Below are 25934 nucleotides of genomic sequence, written 5' to 3' on the forward strand. Positions count from 1 at the left end.
CTACTTATAAGATTAGAATTACAATTTATTCAGTTGGCCACTCTGATTGCCAACGATATTTAAGCTGTGTGCGTGTATTTTCCTTATAGCAAAGTCACATCTGGATATATGCTGAGTCCACCGAGGGGGAATCGAATCCCTGATTTTAGAGTTGTAAATCCGTGGATTTACCGCTGTACCAGCGGGGACTGTTATAAGTTAACAATTCACAACGATATCTACAAGAAAATTATAGAAATATGTATGCTTGCTTTTTTTTTTTTTTTTTTTTTTAATTTCGCGCAAAGCTACTCGAGGGTTAGCTGCGTTAGCCATCCCTAATTAAGTAGTGTAAGACTAGAGGGAAGGCAGCTAGTCATCACCACTCACCGCCAACTCTTGGGCTACTTTTTTACCAACGAATAGTGGGATTAACCGTAATATTATAATGCCCCTACGGCTGAAAGGGCGAGCATGTTTGATGCGACAGGGATTCGAACTCTCGACCCGCAGATTATGAGTGGAACGCCTTAACTCACCTGGCCATGATGTTAGAAAAACACCTAATTTCAACAAGTCTTGACAGAAATTAAATAAAAACCATTTAACCCGAGCTCTTTCGAAAGGTGGACATTTCGAAAGCGCTCGGGTTATCAGGGTTATATTTCATAGATATGTTTCATGCAGACCTAACAAGGGATGTATGTTAATACGTTTGTATTAATCCTATGTCTACTTATGGTAACCATCCACTGTGAAGAAAACTTTTTGAAATATAGTCGAGGAAGCCCACGTAGAAACAGCAAAACTGAGTTACGATATAAAACAGCAAGATCGGGAACCTTTCACGTGGCAGTTTCCAAACAATGTATGCATGACTTGTATCAGGTCATCCCGTACGTAATGGCCGAAAATTTAATACAGAAGTGCATCATCATTTCTGTCTTTGTAGAAGGCTTTAATGACTAAAATATGTAGTAGGACGTGTATGAAAATGTTGAAACAAATAAAAAACTAGCCGAACTCCACTTTGTCTGATCATTAATAAAACAAACCCTTATGAAGATGGATGTGTCTGAGGAGCACATTAGACACACAACTTTATGAGTTTAAAAAGGCAATAGTGCCGCAGAAACTACACAAAACATTCAAGGTGTTTATGGTGCAGAATCTCTCAATGAAAGAAAATGTCGAAGGTGGTTTTAGAAGTTTAGATCAGGTGACTACAGCTTAAGTGATGCGCCATGTTTAGGTTGTCCTGTTGAGTTTAATGGTGACTTGCTGCTTGCTGCACTTGATGAAGATTGTGCTGTAATAGTTGAAGAACTAGTGCAGAAGCTTAATTTAACCCATTCAATAGTTTACCATCATCTGCAACAACTTGGAAAGGTGTCAAAACTTGGAAAACGGGTTCCCCATGATTTGACGGAAGCCAACCTTAGAGCAAGAGTGGACATTGGTACTTCTCTGCACTCTCGTGAACGTAACTCAACATTTTTCGACAGATTAGTGACCGGAGACGAAAAATAAATATTTTATAAAAATGTTAAGCGCCGCAGACAATGGCTTAGTGCAGGTAAATTGGCTAATGCACAGCCCAAAATGGACCTCCACCCAAGGAAAGTCTTGCTAAGCGTTTGGTGGGATATTGTTGGTGTGATCCATTTTGAGTTGCTGCCACTCAATGTAACAATTACATCAGACTTCTGTTGCCAACAGTTAGAGCGCTTGAGCATTGCACTGAAAGAAAAGAGGCCTGCTTTGATCAATCGTAAAGGTGTTGTGTAACACCAGGATAATGTACGGCCCATACAGCAAGTATCACATCTGCTAAGGTTGAAGAGCTAAACTGGGAAAAACTTCCACATCCTCCTTATTCTCCAGACCTTGTCCCATCTGATTATTATCTATTCCACATTCTTTTCTTCCAAACCACAATAATTTTATAGAAGTTGCATTCGAAAGCTTGTGAATCGTTGGCAGGAAGTAATTAAAAATAATGGAACATAAATTACTGATTACATAACATTAAAAGCGTTTGAAATCCTTTCTATTTTTCTGAATCTAAAATGGCCCAGCATGGCCAAGCGTGTTAAGACGTGCGACTCGTAATCTGAGGGTCGCGGCTTCGCATTCCCTTTGCGCCAACCATGCTCGCCCGGACTCACCTTTATTATAAAGCCGTGAGGGCGTTATAATGTGACGGTCAATCCCACTATTCGTTGGTAAAAGAGTAGCTCAAGAGTTGGCGGTGGGTGGTGATAACTAACTGCCTTCCCTCTAGTCTTACACTGCTAAATTAGGGATGGCTAGCACAGATAGCCCTCGAGTAGCTTTGTGCGAAATTCTAAAAAAACACACAAAAAACAAACAAATGAATCTAAAATTGGACATTATTTAAGGGATGACCTTATAGTTACCTATTAACACAAACGCTGGGAAAACACTGGACTTTTTTTTGAGGAAGATGAAGGACTTAAACAATTTCTCAACACGACTGAAGAAAATAAAGTTATGTTAGTTTTTGCCCAATTTTTGTATGATTCCACAGTACAGTAGATGTAACTTGCAATCATTTCATATTGGAGTCATAAGAAGGACTTGTAGCTTGAGAATACTGTCACTAGTACATCCCCAGCCTGGTCAATTTTTTAAAAAATAAATGTTTTACACATTTTTGAGATTAAAAACGATCAATAATAAACGATATATGATGATAATAAACGATTTCAAAAAAGCAGACCTCTCAAGAAACTCAGTTCTCGTGTCCAATAAACAGAGAAATAGGTTAGGTTTTAAATAATGTTCTTTAAATGCTTGTGTTTAGTGAATGTAAGTCGTGGTGTCGTAAAATATTAAAAATCTATTTTACATTGAAACTAACACTTTTTATAAATAACTTTGTGGTTCACATTCAATAACATGCGTCTCTAAGTAATCCACACTAATCATTTGCTTGGTCTAAATATCATATCAGGATAAAAAATGTAACGCTTTTCATCAATTTTAATATGTCATGCAAACACACTTTTGTATGTCTCGGTATTCAAGGGTAGCAGTTTTCAGTAATATTAATTTGACGTGCAGAAAAAAAACTTTGTATATCTGTATATCTAAGGGTAACGCTTTTCAGCAGTGTTAATCTATCGTGCAGACAAACATCCATATGTCTGTATATCCAAGGATAACAGTTTTCAGCAATATTAATCTGTTGTTTAGACGAACCTCTGTTTATCTGTGTATTCAGTGATAACGATTTTCAGTGTTAATAATTTGTCCCATGTCTGTTTGGCTGTCTGTATATTTAGATAAACAATAAATGTGCTACCATTAGAAGACAAATAATGGAGCTCTATTTCCAGACACGTGGTTTAGTGTTGGAATGTTTTATACTTCTGAATGTCACTGTTCTCGCTTCTTCTCCTGCATGCTTTTATACCAGTGACTTGTTATTTTGTTTTTTTATGGTGGGGGTGTCTGACATGCTAGAATGATTTCTCATGTAATAGTAATCTAGAACTATGATGAAGCATGAGACCCAGGCCTTTAGCGTCTCAACTATATAAAAGTTCTTAAACGTTTTATTTGTTACCAAATAATGAGAAAGAACCGTGGGTTTAGAAAGATACTTTTTATTCTCCTTAAAAACATTTAAAATGGACATCTAAACAAGCGTTTTGAAAAAAATGGGTTACTTTAATGAGTTATTTACCAGGCGTAGGGGTAAGCTCCATAGTAGCCGGCATAATGGTAACCATAAGCCGGTAGGGCATGAGTGTAACTGTAGGTGTGGGCAGCAGGAAGAGCACCGACGTAACTCAGAGCAGGAGCGGCTGCGTATGTAACAGCGTGAGCGGCAGGGGCCGCGACAGCAACTCCCTTGTTGATGGAAGCACTGGCGGGATCCTTCGGCTCAACGCCGAGCTCGTTGCTTGAGATGTCGGCGCGGTACCCGGCGGCATCAGCGACGTAATTGACGACACGAACACGGCCATCAGCATCCTTCAAACCATAGGAACCAGCCTTGTTACCGAAAGCATCGCCAGACTCTCTGCGAAATGTTCCGCCCGTAAAGTGACCTTCATCGTAACCAAAGTTATAGTTGCCAATGCTCTAAAGCAAAATGTATTATATAATAATTGTGTTTTAACTCTAACCGTCCATTCAAATGTTTTCCAACAAACATAAACTCTCATGACAGACGCTTGTTTTAGGTTTAATTTCAAACACTTAAACAGTTCTTTCAATATTATTACACAGAAAAACTACGTTATCACCTTTAATTAATGAAAGTAGGGATAAAAACAATTTCTAAAACATTAGTACGTACTTTAAGCTAAGATTCATTTGAAAACATTTTTTTCTTTCGGTATTTTTACGTAAAAACTATCAAATTGAAACTTTATTTCACAAAGTTTTCCACTGAAAAAAGATCAATTTGTTACTTTTATCCAGTTTTTATTGCCTGCAAACAAGGCTCATTGATTTTAAATCCAGATATTTGTATTATTTTACGAAGATTTTCAAAACGACTTCAAATCTTCTATCAAATAATCAAAAGACGTTAAGTTTGTAGGGCAAGACCAGTTGAGTCACTTACAAAAAATTAAACGTAATTCTATTGCTATCTGATTAGCGAATCCTTTACCGAAAGACCTCCCACATCTAGCAGAATATTACAAAATTCAAATTGAATACTTACGTCTTGATGGCGGTATTGGGCACTGGCTCCAGTTCCAACGAGACCTGGGGTATAGAGTATACCAGCCTGGGCAGCGGCTACCAAGGTGCACAACAGAAGCAGCTGGAATGGTGGAAGTTGCATTAAGTGTTGTTGTCCACAAAACACACACATATATAAATATAATGAGTGGTTTAAAGCTACATTGGAATGTATTTCATATGTTTACATACATATACATAAACGATACAAAATAATTTTCATGTGCAATACAACAAAAACCTGAAACGAAACGCGACTCACCTTCATGATTTAGGGAGGTGTTGTGTTCTATGCTTTGCAGCAGTAGTGTCCAATGTTTGGCCCACTTGGCTTTTATAGTTTGTTAAAACAGTTGGTCATCTATCACATGACTTACCATAGCTATTGTGTAGAAGTGAACAAAGGCTCCACCCATAAAGGAAATATTAGGAGATGGAAAACCCGAGCAAGATTTTGAAAGGTTATACACTTCCTATAATGATAACACCCACCTCTGTATCACAGATTGTTAGAGTCCTACCATCTGTACTCTTCCAAATGTCATTGAAAATCGTGCCGCTCCCTTTCAGATATTCTTAAACACAGGCATTCTACAACCTTGACAGTGCACGCTGGTTTATCCGGCAAGGTCGTTCTCCAACATCCTTGATCTAATTATCTAGTACTGTAAACAGTGTATATTAAATAGTACCAGGAGGAGATACACCTATAAATGTAGGGAAAGGTGTGTCACTCTGTAACACATGTATGCTCCTTTATTATATACTGCTTTGATGACACAGTTCGTTATGCTAACCTTTAGAGTACTCGTTTCTAAATATACATTATAATTTCTTTTTAAGATATTGCAGGATCACTGTTGGTATTTGGTCTGAGAAACACTGCTTTTATATTTACAAGATGACAATTTTCTACGAGTCAAATGCACCAAAATTTGATTCGTTCTTCCACATTTTCTTGCAAAGTTATGAGAAGGGTATTCTACGTATATCCTGCCACTTAGTGTGTACTGATAAACTACAGGGAAGGTAACTTGTTAATAACCCTTACCACCCTCAACTCCTTGGTTTCTGATGTCTGACCAAATGGTTACAGTATAAGTTGAGTCTAATTAAAATGTTAGTTGATTAAACGTGTGCAATTATTATTTAAACTGAAAAATAAAACCTAATTATAGAATACGTGCTGTTCTCAAAATTATAAGTGTGATAAAGGAATTTTGTAAATGCACAAGAGATTCACGAAACGATTATAAACATTTTATAAATTTAATGTGCGACAGTCAGTACCTTGGAACAGTTTCTCAAGTTGATCTCTTCATCATTCGACCACAGCAAAGAAAATTCCGCAGTCCGAAAGAACCCAAAATATCACTTGGAAAATAGTTTAATATACTGTTATTATCGATGGAGGATTTCTTTCTCATCCTTGCAAAAGGAGAGATTCTGGTAACATTAGCTACTTTACTGATTTCTTCAATTAACTTTGAGTGTAGTAACACTAGTTACTTTACTGACTTCTTGAATTAACTTTGAGTGTAGTAACACTAGTTACTTTACTGACTTCTTCAATGAAGTTGGAGTTTAATAACACTAGTTACTTTACTGACTTGAATTAACTTTGAGTGTAGTAACACTAGTTACTTTACTGACTTCTTCAATAAACTTGGAGTTTAGTAACACTAGTTACCTTACTGACTTCTTCAACTTGGAGTTTAGTAACACAAGTTACTTTACTGACTTCTTGAATTAACTTTGAGTGAAGTAACACCAGTTACTTTACTGACTTCTTGAATTAACTTTGAGTGAAGTAACACCAGTTACTTTACTGACTTCTTTAATAAACTTGGAGTTTAGTGATTAGAAAATAAAGAAGAAAAGATATTTACAATATCGTTTGTGAATTTGCACTCCAGTACATTGTTTAAACATAAATACTAACAAAAGTTAGAATTCAAGAACATGACAGTCTCTGTAACACTAATGTATTTACAGTAGACTGTGAAGCGGATATAATAGTATAATAATAATTGGATATGAACCTTATACGAGAAAGAAAAATAAAATAAACCTTTTTCAACTTTCAAATGGAAAAGATATACAGGGTGTTCGGAAAGTCACTGTGCAGTTTTGTAATCATATATACATATAAGTGCACAGTGACTTTCCGAAACCCTGTAGAAATTAAAAAAAAACAAACTTGAGCGACCATTACACATGAAATATTAGGTCACTGAATGACTAAGGGGGGGGCTACAGAATACTTCAGTCTAGTAAATATCAAATAAGCCTTACTAACAAGAATACCCAAGATTGAATCCCAGCCCCTACCGCTTAATCAATTCTTCTCAGGATTTCTTTGAAGGTATTAGTAAGTTAGCAAACGAAACGTAAAATACGAACTGATGTTAGAATCTTTATTGGCTAATTATATACTTTACGTAATGGGTGATTCTAGAATCTATTAACTATGAATGTGACTGATATTCGATTGCCAGAGAATGACAGAGAGTACATATAACATACTTTAAAATACACTAATACTCGTTGCGTAAGACACGTTAAACAAAGCTGTATAAGTATACATAAAAACACAGACAACACCATAAAATATACAGCTTTATATTTTACACGGACTATACAATCACCTCTGTATGAATATGATATGATACCACATGGAATAAAATGCTATAATTTACATGAAGCATAAAATCAATGTTGTAGGAATATAAACAAAAATACAGATAACATCATGTAATATACAATGCCACATTTTACATGAAACATCTAGATAATGTTGTATGAAGATAAATAAATAACAACGGACTAAATTTACTACAGCAGAGTTTCCGAAAGTGTTTTATTTCAAGAGTTGACCCAACTTAACAGTAACAAATATTTATATTTCTTCCTTTACAAGTTCATATGTCATGCTGTCTTGTAGCCAACAAAGTACATAATTATTCTCCTGATTCATTGTATGTGCATTTTCTACTGGTGTCACAACGTACAAATTGCAACTATTAGCTTCCCTTATGTTACATCATTTTAGTGTCTACTGAGTGACTGACAGACAACACACTATTGTATAATGGCGTGAGTAATTAAAACAAGTGATCCTCACGTGGCCTGAGGCCCCTTTTGTGGAAATTACGTCTTGCGAAACGTATTGTTATACTTGGCACGAAACGTATAGTTATTACAGAATTAATCTGGACAACAGTACAGATAACATGAAATTCACTGACATGAATTGGAACGGCTTGGCCAGGTGGTTAAGGCACTCGACTCGTAACCCAAGGGTCACAAGTTCGAATCCCCGTTAGAACAAACATGCTCGCCATTTCAGCCGTGGGGGCGTTATAATGTGACGGTCAATCTCACTATTCGTTGGAAAAGAGTAGCCCAAGAGTTGGCGGTGGGTGTTGATGACTAGCTGCCTTACCTCTAGTCTTACACTGCAAAATTAGGGACGGCTAGAGTAAATAGTCCTCGTGTAGCTTCGCGCGAAATGCAACTGTCATGACTAATATAAGATGAACGCTAATTGTGGTATATATTTTATGTGAATATTGAAACTAAAAGACAATTTTTCGCATTAAACACATGATAAAATTTAAATAGAACACACAACTTATTCATGTAAAATCACAAAAGAGAGTATCTTTACATGAAACACAGTGTTATGTTTCGTAAAGAACGTTTAGAAAGTATTGATGTAAAATAACACGACGGCACCGTGGCTTAGTTGGTTAAAGCGCCTGTCTAGTAAACAGGAGATCGCGAGTTCGATTCTCGCCGGTGCCTTTAAACGGCTTATTAAATTGCTTTAATTTATAAAAGGTATCTTTCTAAATACGACAAAAAATCTATTTTTCGTCCCCCGCTAGTACAGCGGTATGTCTTCGGATTTACAACGCTAAAATCAGGGGTTCGATTCCTCTCGGTAAGCTCAGCAGATAACCCTGCTGTGGCTTTGCTGTAAGAAAACACACACACACGTAAAATCACAAAACAAAATTACATGAAACACAGTGTAATACTTCAAATAAAACACACAAGTTATTCATGTAAAATCACAAAAAGATTATATTGACGTGAATTTTATGTAAAAATACATTTCGTATTCCACTGTTTAAAGGTATGAGATATATCAATTTTAACTATGGCCGAAGTGTGGATTTTGTTTTCATGTCCATTGTGCGCGAGCGCGTTTGTGTGAACAGTGTAATTCGAAACGTTTTTTATCTGATTTGGACCAATTTTCCTTCAGAGGTTGAATGTTCGTAGAGAGACAAATTATTCAGTTTTGTGTGACTTCAGCTCAAAGGTGAAGGTCATCGGTCATACAGAAAGCCATCCTTTTTTCTTTGGATTTCGAAAACTTCGAGAACAATTTCAGATAAAAAGATGATTTTGGCAATTAGGCCTACGTGTTAAAAGGTGGGGGGCTAAGTTGGGTTGGGTATTGCAAAACTCAAAAGCATTATATGGGGAAGTATACCCTCTTTGAGTATGTTTCTAGTTTAATTCTTCGTATTACTTTAACCTGTTTACAACTACCCTAACAAAATTGTTAATTAGAATTTATTTTCTTCCTTAAGTATGGCGATTCACAAAAAACATAACTTTTCACCTAAACTTATTTTGGTTTAGTTGGAAATTTACCTTTAAAAATTCCGTATTCCTGTCTCTGTTATCATGTTGCATTTACTAAAGCATTTCTGGGAATAAAGTTCTCAACAAATAATTTTTTTATGCATTTTTTATAATATTTTATACCAGGGTTAAGATTCCATTTTAATATATAAATCATGATATTCATTTTTTTATTTCAATAAATGCTACATACTCAACAGAGCATCCAACCTCTATAAATAATTCACTTCATAAACTTTACTGTTTAGTACACGGTTCAAACACTTTGAAAATAACATTCACTGATAATACTTGTTTATCAGTTTTTTATAGATTATAAGTACATATTTCTTTTGAAGTCTTACATCTAATTACATTATTAAGAATCATTATATTGTCATTACGACCTTTTTAAGTCAATAGATGTATTTTAGAGCTAATATTTCCATTTGTTTAACATCCAGTTCATTTGATAATAATGTTTTACACTCACTCCTAATTATATTGTTATCTACTTTTTCCAATACTTGTAACAAACATAGTAACGATCAAATGATTTGATTTTGTTTAAAATTAGAAATTATCTGTCTGTTCTATGTCCACTGAGGGAAGTCTGACCCACGGTTCTAGCGCTGTAATCTCGCAAATTTGCCGTTGGCCTAACGGGGACTCTTCTACTATGTAAAATATTTTCTCAACCCAAACGAGCCGTTTTTGCATATAAAAAAAGAGAAAAAAACAAAACTATCATTGTCTTTCTTTACCTCACACAGTTTGCTCATGTATATAATAAAATGCATATCTGCCAATCTTATTTACCATTATAAACGATATTTATTTATTTATCCTGAACATCATGTATCTCTAGAATAGGTATTCAGGTTTTATTTAGCAGTTTGGCCAATTTTTATTCTATGTTCAAGTAATTCTTACCAGAAGTTTTTAAGTTGCTCAGTACTCCAAATTTAGGTACAAGTATCATTTATCTTTTGCAAATTTCACTTATCAAAAATGTAAAATCTGGTTTGAAATGCAAAATAACCTGGTATTTTGCCATTGTTAGCCACTAGAGGAAGTAACTCCGAAACATGTTTTCACCAGTTGTAGTGATGACCTCCAAGCGGCCACGACCGAATCTTACTTTATCTCTCACAAGTTTCACAACATACGTATAATAATGCTACCGATGAATTTAATCTACGTATACTTATCCGAAACAGTTAACGACCTCTTTTTAGTTTTAAATAAACATTTGGTTTAGTTTGTTTTGAATTTCTCGCAAAACTACACAAAAGCTATCTAAGCTAGCCGTCCCTAATTTAGCAGTGTAAGACTAGACAAAAGACAGCTAGTCATCACCACCCTACGCCAACTCTTGTAGCATTGCGCGAAATTAAAAAGCAAACAAACAAACTTTTCCCTTACTATTATTTATTGTATTTTTTAGTCTTTTAATAACTTATCACCAGATTTATGTTGCTCTAACATCTGTCACACGTGCCAGTCTACATCTTTTAATACTGAGCTTAGGATGGTTAACATGGGTCATTACTGAGAGCGGTGAATTAGGGTTATTTCGATAGATCTCGATGAATGCAATTGAGCACAACTTGTAAAACGAAAAGCAGAATATGGTGAAAATATGACTTGATGAAATATTTAAGGATCACACTATGGTGATACCATACTGGGCATTACATCATCCTTCTTAAGGTTACTTTTCATTGTAAAAATGGCATTTTACTTTACTCTAAAATGTTGTTTAGAAACGAACTGTATTGAGGATTTGTAAAGGTTTCGATGATCACGCCTACATCCTGCCCTTTAACTTGAGCAATGTGTATCAGTGGTACATATGCATCGTCGACAATACTAGGTTCCGAAATATTTGAGTAAACATAGAGTGAATATAATACACAATGCATATTAATGATATATGATGATGTAGTTGGCTCCTTTATTCTGTGATTATTATTAAATTCAAGCATAACTGATAGTACAATATCCAGAGTTATAAAAACTTCATCATTTTCGTTCACTCTTACTTTTTGAGTCAATGAACCATAACTAAATATACGTTCATCGTCGGGTTTGGGAAGTGTATCTTCTACTTGGTTTAAAATTATAATCAAATGTTCAAGTACATTATCATGAGCTGATCTAATAGAATTTATTACGGTAACAGAATGAGAGCCTGAACAGTGTGATAGGATATCCATCCTGTCCCATCAGGCACGTTATACCAGCTATGTGGGAATTGTAATTCGACTAAAGCCACTTCCCACGATACTTCTAGGTTAATAGATCTCGGAAGATGACTAATATAGTTTGTCAGAGTATTAATAGCAAAATAATTACTATCCAATGTTACTATGTAACGTCACGTGTAAATGATCCATGTTGAATAACAAGAAACAGAGTTATCATAACATTTTATGAAGACAGGAATACAGCTATTAAATGTATTAGAATCTCCTTTTCGTTTCAGAAAATACTGGTTGTTTTGCCCTTTTCCATTTCACGTAATATTTCTTTAACAGTGTGTACGTCATTGGGGGGACCTTATAACTTTGTTGTTCAGATTCTTAAAATGTTTCATTTAATATTTTCCTAGATAGTTGTGTAGTTTATAAACTGGTGGATTTCTCTCTATTCTCTGATAAATTGTTAATATTTCGTCTGTTCATCCAGGCATACAACCTTTCCAAATTAACGTTTCACAAGTGTTACACCTTTCTTTTCCTTGAGTGAAACAACCCCTGCATATTTAGAAAACATGTCGACACACGTGAGTAAATTCTTATATTATATTTACTTATGTGAGATTCGCCAAATCAGCATGCCATTGTATAGCCTTTATTTAGATCTGTAAAAGCCCCCTGTAAGCCCGTAAGTCAGGTTAAAGACTGGTTAATTCGACAAGGTACATACACTTTCTACAAACTAGTAAAATATAAATTTTGGAAACACTCAGTTATTGCTCCAGGGATCGACAAACAATACACATAATGTTATAATATATAGATTTCGGAGTTTTATTAGACAGTGTGCAGAATTATCTAAGCTATTACTAAAGTGAAAAGATTGGTAACAGCTCATGATAATAGTCAAGACACAAACGAATGAATAATATAATAATATGATAATACACAAATAATACACTCCCAGTTTGCCCCTGAAGAAGAAAGGTCCACCTTTTGAAAGCTCTCGAGTTATAGGGTTTATATTTCATTTTAATCAAGACTTCTTGGACCAACATGTTTTTTAGAACATCAGGAATAATACAGTAATACTTTATTTAAAATCATCCCATTTAGGTACAGTACGTCTAGGTCTTCTAATACTTGTATTATGTTTCATATGCTTCCATCTGTCTACTCTTTCAACAACCTTTGGGTAAATGTTCATATCTGATAATCGTTCTGTAAATTATTAATAGCCACGTGTAGAAAGTTCAGACACGTTTTTATTTTCTCCACTTTCGCTCATAATATCGTCAATAATAAGAATATTTGGTTTACTAGACTTAAATAATCATGAAAATTTTCAGGAAAAGCTTCGACAAATTGAATGCTGGGAACGTTTCCATTATTTCTTATACAACGCTTGAAATTCGTTATAAAACCATACAATTGTCTTAGAGATACGATAAATTACTTCACGATTATAGATTAAAATTTTACTTACAAACTGTGATTTAGCACTTTCTGTTAGACATTACGCTAAACATGTAAAAGCATGTAGTAGATGGTTATCCACCTCTAACTACAATGATTTAGCACTTCCTGTTAGACATGACACTAAACATGTAAAAGGGTGTAGCAGATGGTTATCCACCTCGAGCTACAATGATTTAGCCCTTCCTGATAGACATGACACTAAACATGTAAAAAGGTGTAGTAGATGGTTATCCACCAAGAAACTACGATGATTTAGCATTTCCTGCTGGACATGACACTAAACCTCGAACTACAATAATAAAGAATTGTAGTGCGTCTCACTTTATACAGATCATGTTATAGCACACTTGGGAACCACCCCTAAGGCTCTGCACATGCCCTCCTGCCATCTTTTCGGTCCATAGACCATGAAAAGCAGTTAGTTTCATGGGATGTAAAAACCATTATTCATATAGAAGTGCTTTAAAGTTTTAAAGTCAGGAAGGATGGTTCGTTTGGTGTAAACTGGACGATAATTCTTCTTTATTGTAAATGGTCTTTGGATTTACATAAATTTACTTATGATTGGTTACTGTTATAGGGGTGAACAGGACTGAATATATCGGTTATTTTATTGATGGAAAGTTTAATTACTTAATGTTGATAAAATTAAGGGCAAACCATCTTACAGCATGACTTTTCGTCGTTACGTAAATAACCACAGTTCTTTGGACCACCACTGATCCACAATGTAAACTCTCCAAGATAATCCTAAAGAATAATTACCATAATTAACAACAATAAACGGATATAAATACGTGAAATCCACGTAACTGATTTTCTCTCCTTCTTTTACGTTGCACAAAAGTCTTGTAGCATTATCTCTTCCTCCATAGTTTCTGTATCATAATATAAAACAAATGAACCTAACTTCTCTAATGTATCATATAATTTAAAATGTGCTGTTTTGACCGATGCCAGACAGATGTTGGCTTAATCTTTCTGGAGCAGATATTCATGTTTATGTTTCTAATGAAGATTTATAACTGTATTATTAATCAAAGTGACATCTGTTATCTTTCATTAACGAATGATATGATTTGACAGAAGTTAAGTTGGTCAGTTGTAATTTGCCCTCAGACATACCCCAAAAATCCCAGAAAAAAGTTAAGACAAAGTTTTGCAACCGAACATTTGCCTGGATTAAATTTTATGTTTTCAGGGGACAATGTACACTTTTCTCTTTACTATATCCCCGTTTACATCTGAACTTTCCTGTTTTATTTTTAGAAATGCGTATAATTTGATTATTAAACAGTTGTGTGGATCTTCCACGGAAATGGTTAAGTTCATAAATTCGTATTGTCTTATAGTTACACTCGATCCATTTCTTCACTTCATTTGTAACCGATGTGTTGATAAATGTTCTCTTATTTTAAACCAACACATGTTTTACAGAGAGAGAAGTCAATTTCCCATTACTTTTCAGAGGTTATGAAGGATGAACAAAGTTCTTTTAAAATAGTTATTTAAAGTAGAAAAAATTGTCATTATAATTGTTGGAGTCTAATAGGATATTCATAACATTTATTAGTTGATGGATACATATATGTGAAATCTACATAGTGATTTTTTTAATCCTTCTTATACGCTGCATAAAAGTATTGTAGCATTAACTCTTTCTCCATTGAAGGAGTCTCATATATTTAGATATAAAATATCCATAGCTAGGTATTAGAGATATTGATCTTGGTGGTATAAACTTATTCTGTAAACTGATATGCACACAGGAGCAATTATCGTAAGCCTAAATGGGTCGACACCACAGATTGCGAGAAACTCATCCCTGAACTGGAGAAAGCACCGTTGAAAAACATCAGCTGTATCTAAATATAAATAAATAATAATAATAAATATGACATTGAAAAACAACAGAACACAGTTAATAAGAATCAACAATGACAGTATTTTTTCTTTTGTCTGACTCATAACCACATCTAAAACATTACAAACATGTTCCATTGTTACATGGTTTTACTTCATATTTACAACTTAATTTCTCCATGTTGGCTCTCATGGTCTTGGATCAGGTCATAGGTCTGGTATAGCGACCTATACCTCAAAATAATGCCAAACTTCCTTTTTCTGTGTGTCTAATCAGAACAACCTAAATCTCTTTGAAACAATTTATGTTTCCTGGTTCTTCATAACAATGCCGAATTATCTCGTGTGGCAAGTCTTATTACGTTTTCCAATAATAATTTCGTACTATAATTAGACTTGTTATTTAATTATTAATCTAACTGCTTTTTTAATTAATATATCTCTAACCACTGTTCTGTCTATAAGTCCTTTTCTATGCTTTTAAGAAAAGTTATTACACATTTATACACTGTGATGGAATTATCGAAACTCAGTACCTCACGATTCCTTGACTTTGAATGGCCCGGCATGGCCAGGTGGGTTAAAGCGTTCGACTCATAATCTGCGGGTCGAGGGTTCGAATCTCCGTCGCACCAAACATGCTCGCTCTTTCAGCCGTAGGGGCATTATAATGTGACGGCCAATCCCACTATTCGTTGGTAAAAGAGTAGCCCAAGAGTTGGCGGTGGGTGGTGATGATTAGCTGCCTTTTCTCTAGTCTTACACTGCTAAATTAGGGACGGCTAGCGCAGATAGCCCTCGAGTAGCTTTGCGCGAAATTAATAAAAAACCTTTACTTTGATTTGGCTTTGGTAGTGTACAGAATTATCTAAACTCACTTTCAGTGATGTCGAGAAACCCACTTGTTGAGAAATTTATATGCAAAAAACGGCTCGTTTGGGTTGAGAAAATATTTTACATAGAAGAGCGAACAACGTTTCGACCTTCTTCGGTCATCGTCAGGTTCACAAAGAAAGAGGTAACTGACCGGAAGGTGACCACATGTTTGAAAGGGGTTGTGTAACTGAGTGTCGGAATGTAGAGGGCGGTATTAGATGTTTGAATATATCGAAACGTTGTTCGCTCTTCTATGTAAAATATTTTCTCAACCCAAACGAGCCGTTTTTGCATATAAACTCGCTTTCTCAGGATTCCTTTTCATTGTTTTTAATTTGTTTGTGTTTTTGTAACATAAAATTTTAAATCTTTACTTTTGCTACATTCTCATTATTAAGATCTTTACCATAACAAGTGAAATCCTGATTATCAGATTAAAATCTAAACGGATCCATTAAATTTAAAGATTTCGTCATCTTATTGTTAATTGTTTTGAATTTCGCGCATAGCTACTCGAGGGCTATCTGCGCTAGCCATCCCTAATTTAGCAGTGTACGACTAGAGGGAAGATATCTAATCATCACCACCCACCTCCAACTCTTGCGCTACTATTTTACCAATGAATAGTGGGATTGACAACCATATTATAACGCCCCCAACATGGCCTGCCATGGCCAGGTGGGTTAAGACTTTCGACTCGTCCTCTGAGGACCGCGGGTTCGAATCCTCGTCAAACCAAACATGCTCGCCTTTTCAGCCGTGGGGGCGTCATAATGTGACGGTCAATCTCACTATTCGTTAGGAAAAGAGTAATTTAAGGGTTGGCAGTGGATGGTGATGACTAGTTGTCTTCCCTCTAGTCTTACACTGCTAAATTAGGGACGGCTAGCGCAGATAGCCCTGGAGTAGCTATGCGCGAAACTGAAAACAAACTAAAGTTTTTCTCAAATTTTGCAAAATTTTCTTTAAAGTTGATTGTCGTGTCAAACGCTAAACGTCGACAGAGACGTAAGTATACAGTTTGTTAAAAGAGAATTAAACGTATATATGCTGAGAAGAAATTGTCATCTGTTGCGAAAAGCACTAAAGTTTTTTGTGATTTGAAGAAGAAGGAAATAACCGATGCCAATGAGTTGATTCGTATTATTTCTTTAAATTTTAGTTAAATATTCATAATGTACTTATTTTATAATGATGGATAATCTAGATACAGTCGTGGAACAACAGTGCTTCTTGGATTAACAGTAAAATTCTTCACCCTTCCCTTGATTCTGATGAGCGTTCTCCTGTCTTCATGTATCTGCACCAATAAAAACACAATACGCCGAAAGTATGCTAAGTGGGAGATATTTTTATTTCCTGTAATTTCTACAAGTTCAGGTGTAGGGGCTGTACAGGTAAAACAGGGAAAAGATATTACTCTAATATTCACACAGATATGAGGAAATTAGACAACGTATTTGTAGGGGTAACCCCAAGAATACTGGGGAAGAGCCCAGTTGTAGTAATGAGGGGCGTACTGCACAACGGGTTTGACCTCAACGGGCTTGACCTCAATGGGCTTGATCTTGCTAACTTCAACGTCAGCAGCGGTCTTCTCGGGAATGTCCCCAGTGGTTCGCATCTTCACTCTGTAGCCAGCACCATCGGCGACGTAGTCGACATGGCGGATGTTGCCATCAGCCTCTCTCAGACCATAGGAACCAACTTTCACGTTTCCAAGACCAGAGCCGAGTTCCCTGCGGTAAGAACCGCCGGTTAGGTGGTCTTCATTGTAGCCAAAATTGTAGTTACCGATGATCTGTGTTAACATGTAAAAAAAATCAAGGCAAAAGTATGAAGAAATTACTGATTACCATTAAGGCAAAACTTTCAAACTGTTAAAGAGAAAATTTGTTGTATTTTGTTGAGGCGTTATATGACGATCGTATTTTACTTATTTTATATATTCTAATCATTTGTACTCATTGGTGTATATAACACATGACGATCGCATTTTACTTATTTTATATATTCTAATCATTTGTACTCATTGGTGTATATAACACTGATTTGTTTTACAAGCTTTCTTTGTGTATTGCATTTTGTCTATATGCAGTCGTTGTTGTTAGTTTGAATTAAGCACAAAGCTACACAAGGGGCTATCGGTGCTCTGCTTACCACGGGTATCGAAACCCGGTTTTTAGCGTTGTAAGTCCGCAGGCATACCGCTGAGCCACTGGGGGGCAGCATATGCAGTCTTTATTGTAAATGTGTTAGAAGCAAAACTAATAGACAAAAACGTAGCATTAGTCACACTGTAATTCAGATTAATTGATAGGTGATAACTAATCGTAAAACACTTACATCCTGGTTTTTGTACTGGTTGCTTACTCCCAGACCGTAGTAGTAACGAGGGTAGTAGTAGCCAGGGTGATGTAAGACAACAGCCTGGCTAACAGCAACAAGTGCAAGGACGATCAACAGCTTGAAAGAAGAACAAAAGAACTTGTTAGCCACGATAAGAAACTCATTGGGTCGAAATTTTAAATACAAAATAATGAATTAATAAAAACAAAATTTGAAAGCTGTAGAAGTTATTTGTCAAATACCTTTTTTTTCGAACTGGAAAAAATTCTACATCTTGGTGGGAAATCAACCTGTTTAATTTTTAATTTCTCCACGTTTTTTGTAAAAATGATTTTCAAAAAATATTAATCAAATGCAATAACTCTGTCTTCTATTTTATTAAAGTATATTAAAACAAGTTATATATTTTGGCCCTAATTTTACACATATAAGTTTAAGTGTTTGACCAACTGATTATATTAAAAATGTAAAGAATTGTTTAGAGTTCACGAGAAAATTACGTAAACTTACCTTCATGGCTAAACGTAAAATTTGGTACTCTAAGTCTCTTCACGACAAAGTGTGATTGCTACCTCCTATACTAGACCTTTTATATTTAAACTGACCACATTTTAAGCCAATCACCGTTCTTCCACGTGACCTTAGACCTACCCCGCCCTAAAACTGACATGTAACTCCTTGTCTCTGTCTCATCTCTGTATGAGATGAGACCTCAGTTCTGCCCCAAGGTAGATTGTTATTATCTTTTCATCTATAGTGTTATGGGTTGCATCTTAATTACCTCTTTTATTAACCCAGTTTTTTAAATGAGAATTTTCTTTGTATTCTGTTTCTATAGCATTACTTTACGTTATTTTCACTTCACTGTTTTTATTGTATCTAACACATGTTGATAGATCTGTAGAATGCCATTTATTGAATGTATTCTTAGTGCTGTTTAGGTAAGTTTATGACACGTTTAAAAGTCATCACATCTTGAATAGATGTTTGTTACATACAACGTATTTTTAGTTAATCTGGAAACATGTACTTAAATGATCCAGGCTTAAGGTTAGATATATAATTCTAAATAAATCTTTCCCAAGTTTCCGGGATTGTTTCACATCTCACAATTAGAATCTCTCGTTCTTTGTTGAGTTTGACAACAAACGGATATTGGCACGACAAAACGTTTTTCTCTAGAAAGTATTTTTAAAATTACATCTATGTATTTTAGTTTCTCTTATTTTATAAGTAAACCATTGTGGAATGCCTTCTTAAATGTTATTGTTGTTTTAATTCAGAGCTTCACAATGGGCTGCGAGTCTTTAAACTTGTTGCTGAAACGTCAGGGGAAGGAAGCCCTTTTAAATTAATCTGTGACAACTTCTGCCTTTTGCATGTAAAAGTAGTTACACATTTTCAGGATATCCAGTGATTCATTACAGGATGTATAATACGAGACGCTTCGTTAACATTTCAAATAAATATTTCTGGTGATACAATTTGCACCATACCGAAAATATTCGAAATTATCCAGATCATAAAAACCATTCAAAGGCCAGGTGCGTTAAGGCGTTCGACTTGTAATCTGAGGGTCACTGGTTCAAATTCCTGTCGCACCAAACATGCTCACCCTTTCAACTGTGGGGGAGTTATAATGTAACAGTCAATCCCACTATCTGTTGTGTAAAAGAGTAGCCCAAGAGTTAGCAGTAGGTAGTAATCTTACACTGCTAAATTAGAGGCAGCAAGCACAGATAGCCCTTGTGTAGCTTTGCACAAAATTCAAAAACAATCCATTTAAAGGTTCGACTACATTGCTGTAAAGTAATAAAACATTCATGAATAAAACACACGAGACTTGATCTTTGTGTGAGAAAGACAGTTTGATAACAATAATGTAAAGACTGGCAGTAAGTATCAACTGCTTAAAAGATGATTCAAAACACACGAGACTTGATCTTTGTGTGAGAAAGACAGTTTGATAACAATAATGTAAAGACTGGCAGTAAGTATCAACTGCTTAAAAGATGATTCAAAACACACGAGACTTGATCTTTGTGTGAGAAAGACAGTTTGATAACAATAATGTAAAGACTGGCAGTAAGTATCAACTGCTTGAAAGATGATTCAAAACACACGAGACTTGATCTTTGTGTGAGAAAGACAGTTTGATAACAATAATGTAAAGACTGGCAGTAAGTATCAACTGCTTGAAAGATGATTCAAAACACACGAGACTTGATCTTTGTGTGAAAAAGACAGTTTGATGACAATAATGTAAAGACTGGCAGTAAGTATCAACTGCTTGAAAGATGATTCAAAACACACGAGACTTGATCTTTGTGTGAGAAAGACAGTTTGATAACAATAATGTAAAGACTGGCAGTAAGTATCAACTGCTTGAAAGATGATTCAAAACACACGAGACTTGATCTTTGTGTGAGAAAGACAGTTTGATAACAATAATGTAAAGACTGGCAGTAAGTATCAACTGCTTGAAAGATGATTCAGTCTCTACTTCTGCTATACTTCATATTATATAAATTAATAAAATATACCTTCTAAATACTGAATGAAGCTTTTTTTAAAACCACACCAAACCCAACACCATTTGTACGTTTTATCTAAAACGATAACAAAATTATTATTAATTTCTTGTTCTGAAACGTTTTTGATGGCGTACAAAATGTTAACCTCTTACAAAAACCATCCTAAAACAAGTAAATTTTGTAAAGAATAATGTTCAATAGACAAAAAACAAAATGTACATATCTTGAGAAGTCCAACTAAATTGTTTGTTATCTTGTAATTCTTGAAAGTAAGGTTTTAATAATATTTGTAACCCTAACTTTAGTGCACACGTGTTATTTCTCAACAGGCTATCTTTAAGATAAAAAACATTCCTTAAAGAACATTTTATGGTAGTTTATATTGAAGTTCTCAATAACTTTCTAATTCTTTTTTAATATTTTATGAATAGCAGTTTGCCATTGTTTTATAAATTTTATAAATAATTAAAATTGATTTTCTAGCCTGATTAGACTGTTCTATTTTTATTTGCATTTCAATTTACTTTGAAAATTAACTACAATGAAACTCAAAAGGTTTTAGTTAATAAGGTACAGAAATAAGATTATTTTTAGGTAAAATTTTGCCAAAACCCCTTATTTTTTACATTTATTGTATTTCTTGTTATTTTAACCCTCTCAAGGTGAAAAGGAAGCATTGGCCTTGGCACTGTAATCGCTAACACGCACACAAAAAATATTTTAATCTGATTACTCTTCAAAACCTGTGAGCAGTCGACCTCGTTTGTGATTGGGTCAATGTGACGTCCGGACTTTCTGAGATGAGCACAGCCAAGAAAGAAACTTAGAATTAATTGGATAATTCAATTCACGTGATGAACCACAGCAAACTCGTGGATTGCGATAAACACCGAAACTATCAAAATTGAGTGTTAGCCACTAGAACTAAGTCTCACCAGACAAACGTTAATTATTTGTGCTTAGGTCAGTTTTTAAGAAATATCAGAACATCCTTACAGTTTACTCCGGTTTCAGGAATGTTTTCCAACTGTAAGTAGAATTATTCTGAAACAAGCTAGGAGCGACAAAAACACGATGAAATTCAATTATTTTGGTAACATTTTACTAGTCTGTTATCCTCTATTAATTTATTCAGCTCCCCTGTGGTTCAGCTGTAGTCTTGAAGGCTTATATCTAGCTTTGCACTTTAACACAAAGAAGCAAACAAATCACCCATTAAGTAATTCTTGAATTAATTAATACATTTTAAAGTAAAATATAGCATTTAATTGTTGCGTGATTATCGTTTTTTAAAGTTTAAATCAGTTTTATACAGGTATTAATTCAAAAAAATTTGTTTCCACCATTTTAATATAAATATAGAACTCAGTATTCCATAGAATCGTTATTTTGACTTAAGCCTAAATATAAAATGCTTCAGCTGAAAACTAGAGTAATAAGATTCATTAAAAAAAGTGTATTCAGAGTAATTTCTATGTTCTTTTCTACTAAACTTGTAATAATTTCTTTCGCATATATCTTTAAATCTTGACAAACTGTATTTAATGAGAACAAGTTCTTTTGTTTTTGCAAATAATCTTCCATTATAATCTGCACAAAGACAAAAGCTATTTTCTTAAAGTCTCATACAATAATTTTAACACGAGAGGGCTACTTTAATCCAGAGGACGAACTTACGTGAACAACGTCAAGCGATTTTGAAAAGAAGCAGCTGGTTTGGTTTGAATTTCGCGCAAAGTTACACGAGGGCTATCTGCGCTAGCCGTTCCTAATTCAGCAGTGTAAGACTAGAGGGAAGGCAATTAGTCATCACCACCCACCGCCAACGCTTGGGCTATTCTTTTACCAACGAATAGTGGGATTGACCATCACATTTAACGCCTTCACGGCTGAAAGGGCCAGCATGTTTGGTGTGATAGGGATTCGAACTCGCGACCCTCGGATTACGAATCAAGTGCCTTTACCACCTGGCCATGCCGGGCCAGAAGCATATGAAAAATTGATGTTAACAACACTAAACCTTTTTACTACAGTTGAAGCTACTTCTAGTTATACGGTTATTTATTGCGTAAATTATATTAATTTTATACTAAAATATACAAACAAAACATTCAAGTCTTCATTATACGATTCATGGAATTCTTATTTTAGTTTCTATGCTATCAGACGTTTTCAGATAGCTTAAACTTTTGGTACTATCAAAATTCGAAAAACAAATTAACATCTTTTGTGGGAAATAGATATTTGTTACGATCTTGCTAGTTAAATCTAAGCCTTTTAATAAATGTGATAGTTTTTAACTAAACACGTTTTAAATGCCTTTATAAATGAAATTTAGAAAACTTAAGTTTTCAATATTAACGGTTTTCAGTAAATTAAAGAAAATAAATACAATTCACAAAACTAATGATAATCTCCAATGTCATTAAAATAAATTCAACTGTTGAAAATAAGTAGTTTGTAACTACATAAGGTGAGATTTTATAGGACTAGTAACAAATATTAATCAAATACTTTTCGAATAACACCATGGTTTTCAGTTAAAATATGAAGTTATAACTTACGGTGACGGATAAATATTGATACAGAAGAAAGAGTTGGATTTCATAAGCAGTCCCTGTAGAAATAAATATTTTTCTTGGTGGTGTTCCGTTACAATAATAAGCTAAAGAAAAGCTAGTTTAAATATTGAATTAATTAATAAATATCCTTAAAGACTTAATAACTCTGTTTAGTGAACGTTAGAAAGAATCGACAACGCTCTTACATTCTTTATATCGTTAGAATGTCTTCAATAAATGTTTGCTGTTAGCTTGCCTATGAAATAATATAAAGAGATATAACAAACGATATATTTTAACAAATTAGTGACTTTCTGCGAAATATTTTTAAAATGTGGCATTATTGAGTAATATACATAATATTATATTATGATGTGATGGTGAAAAGGCACTACTAGAAGAGTTATTTAAAGTATAACTACTAGGAAAAGGATAGTGGTGTATGTTTTATAAGCAGCCTATCATATATATTTTTATCTCACGATAATAGCCTCACAAAGTTTAAATTAATAATACAACATAGGATATTCGTCACTAGAATGTCAACATGATTTATTCATTTCAAATTGGAACAACATAAAGAAAACATTTTAAAAGGCTTCGTTAAAAATTTCTCACATACTTCAGAGTATTAAATAAAATTATATTTTAACTTGTTTTTAACGGGTTTTTCCTTTGGTTCATAAAGTCACGAAAAATTTAGTAAATAAAATGAAATTTTTAACTTGTTTTTAATGGAACTCTTTTCTTTGGTGAATAAGCTCACGAAGAATTTAGCAAATAAAACGAGATTGTAACTTATTTTTAACGGAACTCTTTTCTTTGGTGAATAAAGCCACGAAGAATTTGTCATATAAAACGAGATTTTAACTTGTTTTTAACGGAACTCTTTTCTTTGGTGAATAAAGCCACGAAGAATTTAGCAAATGAAACGAGATTGTAACTTATTTTTAACGGAACTATTTTCTTTGGTGAATAAAGCCACGAAGAATTTAGCAAATAAAACGAGATTGTAACTTATTTTTAACGGAACTATTTTCTTTGGTGAATAAAGCCACGAAGAATTTAGCAAATAAAATGAGATTTACCGGATTCTTTTCTTTTGTGAATAAAGGTTACGAAGAATTTAGCAAATAAAACGAGATTTTAACTTTTTTTTAACGGGACTCTTTTCTTTGGTGAATAAAGCCACAAAGAATTTAGCAAATAAAATGAGATTTTAACGGGACTCTTTTCTTTGGTGAATAAAAGTCACGAAGAATTTATCATATAAAACGAGATTTTAACTTATTTTTAACGGGACTCTTTTCTTTGGTGAATAAAGTCACGAAGAATTTGTCATATAAAACGAGATCTAATATGTTTTTAACAGGAGTGTGTATTTTTTGTGTATTTTTCTCATAGCAAATCCACATCGGACTATCTGCTGAGTCCACCCAGGGAAATCAAAGGCTTGATTTTAGCGTTGCAAAACCATAGACTTACTGCTGTACCAGCGGGGAACTTTAAACATGAGTCTTTCCTTTGGTTAATAAACTCGCGAAGAATGTAGCAAATAAAAACAAATAAAGGCCTAGATTTAAAGTGACTGAAATATTAGTTTCCAGAAATGCATATTTGAATTAATAGTCTGACGAACTCGAATTTTTTTCTTCTCAAGTAAATTTGTCTTATCTAATCATAAAATTCCCCTGACGACTTTTAGAGTGTAAAGCAGGAAGTTCATTACCCCTTTGTAATTGTTTTTTTCTTCAAGGCAATATATATTACCAGGTGTGTCAGCTGTTCTTTAAAAATCTTAAATTCTGTGAGAAACAAAAACAATCAGATTTTTTTAAAATTCTAATTTGTATTTCGACAGTCTGTACAGTTCGCGGTGATCTTAATAACAAGTAATATGCATATTTATGTTTCTCTGTAATTTGTCTAAACTAACTCACGATTTGGATTTACTAGTTTTAGCACAAAACTACACAACAGACTATTCGCGCTGTGTCCACCAAAGCGTAAACCAGTAAACTGTCTTGTAAATGTTTCATAAATAGGTCTTTCTGACGATGCCACTTAACAAATGTTATAGCTATTAGGTTTTATTTGTGATATAAAGTAAATATGATATACCCGAATAATCTTTACTCAAAAGTTTTTAGTGTTTTTTCTTTTAAACTAGTGACAAAATGAAACATCTATCTATATTTTGAACTTGACCTCATGGATTTCAAGAAAATGAGCTGTTCTTTGGACAAAAGTCTTTGGTCAGCTCTTTGATATTCAAAACAATACCGACAAAGTTAGACATAGCCCCTTGTTTCTCACCCTCGTCTATTTGTATAAATACAGAATTCCCAAGAAAACAATGAAGTTGTTATCGTTTGTACAACTGTAAAAATGGTCATTCTTTCGTCTTCAGTACACTATCTAAGTTATACATGAATCCAATGTTGGCACTTCAATCTCAGCATGGAAATCAGATAAGGAATTAGTGTTACTAGAAACACAAACTGACATAGAAATATATCTCTTTGGCAGATATGGAAATATATCTCATTGGCAGATATGGAAATATATCTCATAGACAGACATGGAATTATATCTCATTGGCAAACAGGAAAGTATATTTTATTGACAAACATACAAGTATGTAATCATTAACACACAAATTATATGTTGTTATTGACAAACATTAGTTATTTTTGTGTTTTCACGAAAAGCTGCACAATTTTTAGTGTTAT

The 25934-nt window shown here is 34.2% G+C and overlaps 2 protein-coding genes, 1 long non-coding RNA gene and 1 other non-coding gene across 4 annotated transcripts; 2 read left to right on the plus strand and 2 right to left on the minus strand.

The window, feature by feature from the left end:
- Positions 1-3595: 3595 nt before the first annotated feature.
- LOC143250696 (cuticle protein 14-like) lies at positions 3596-5122 on the minus strand. Its single transcript, XM_076501600.1, has 3 exons — positions 4964-5122; positions 4682-4783; positions 3596-4092 (listed from the first exon to the last, which is right to left on the minus strand). The coding sequence occupies exons 1-3, from the start codon at positions 4967-4969 to the stop codon at positions 3688-3690; spliced, it is 513 nt and encodes a 170-aa protein (XP_076357715.1). The 5' UTR covers positions 4970-5122; the 3' UTR covers positions 3596-3687.
- Positions 5123-8434: 3312 nt separating this feature from the next.
- On the plus strand, positions 8435-8508 carry TRNAT-AGU (transfer RNA threonine (anticodon AGU)). Its single transcript has one exon. It is a non-coding gene; the product is annotated as a tRNA-Thr (tRNA).
- Positions 8509-17089: 8581 nt separating this feature from the next.
- Positions 17090-18694, minus strand: LOC143250697 (cuticle protein 14-like). The gene is made up of 3 exons (XM_076501601.1): positions 18618-18694; positions 18105-18224; positions 17090-17559 (listed from the first exon to the last, which is right to left on the minus strand). Exons 1-3 carry the CDS (start codon positions 18621-18623, stop codon positions 17206-17208), a joined length of 480 nt encoding a protein of 159 aa, XP_076357716.1. The 5' UTR covers positions 18624-18694; the 3' UTR covers positions 17090-17205.
- Positions 18695-21535: 2841 nt separating this feature from the next.
- LOC143250243 (uncharacterized) lies at positions 21536-24796 on the plus strand. The gene is made up of 2 exons (XR_013028102.1): positions 21536-21670; positions 24607-24796. It is a non-coding gene; the product is annotated as an uncharacterized LOC143250243 (long non-coding RNA).
- The last annotated feature ends 1138 nt before the right edge of the window (positions 24797-25934 follow it).

This window comes from Tachypleus tridentatus, chromosome 5 (genome assembly GCF_004210375.1).
Source record: "Tachypleus tridentatus isolate NWPU-2018 chromosome 5, ASM421037v1, whole genome shotgun sequence".
Lineage (NCBI taxonomy): Eukaryota > Metazoa > Arthropoda > Merostomata > Xiphosura > Limulidae > Tachypleus > Tachypleus tridentatus.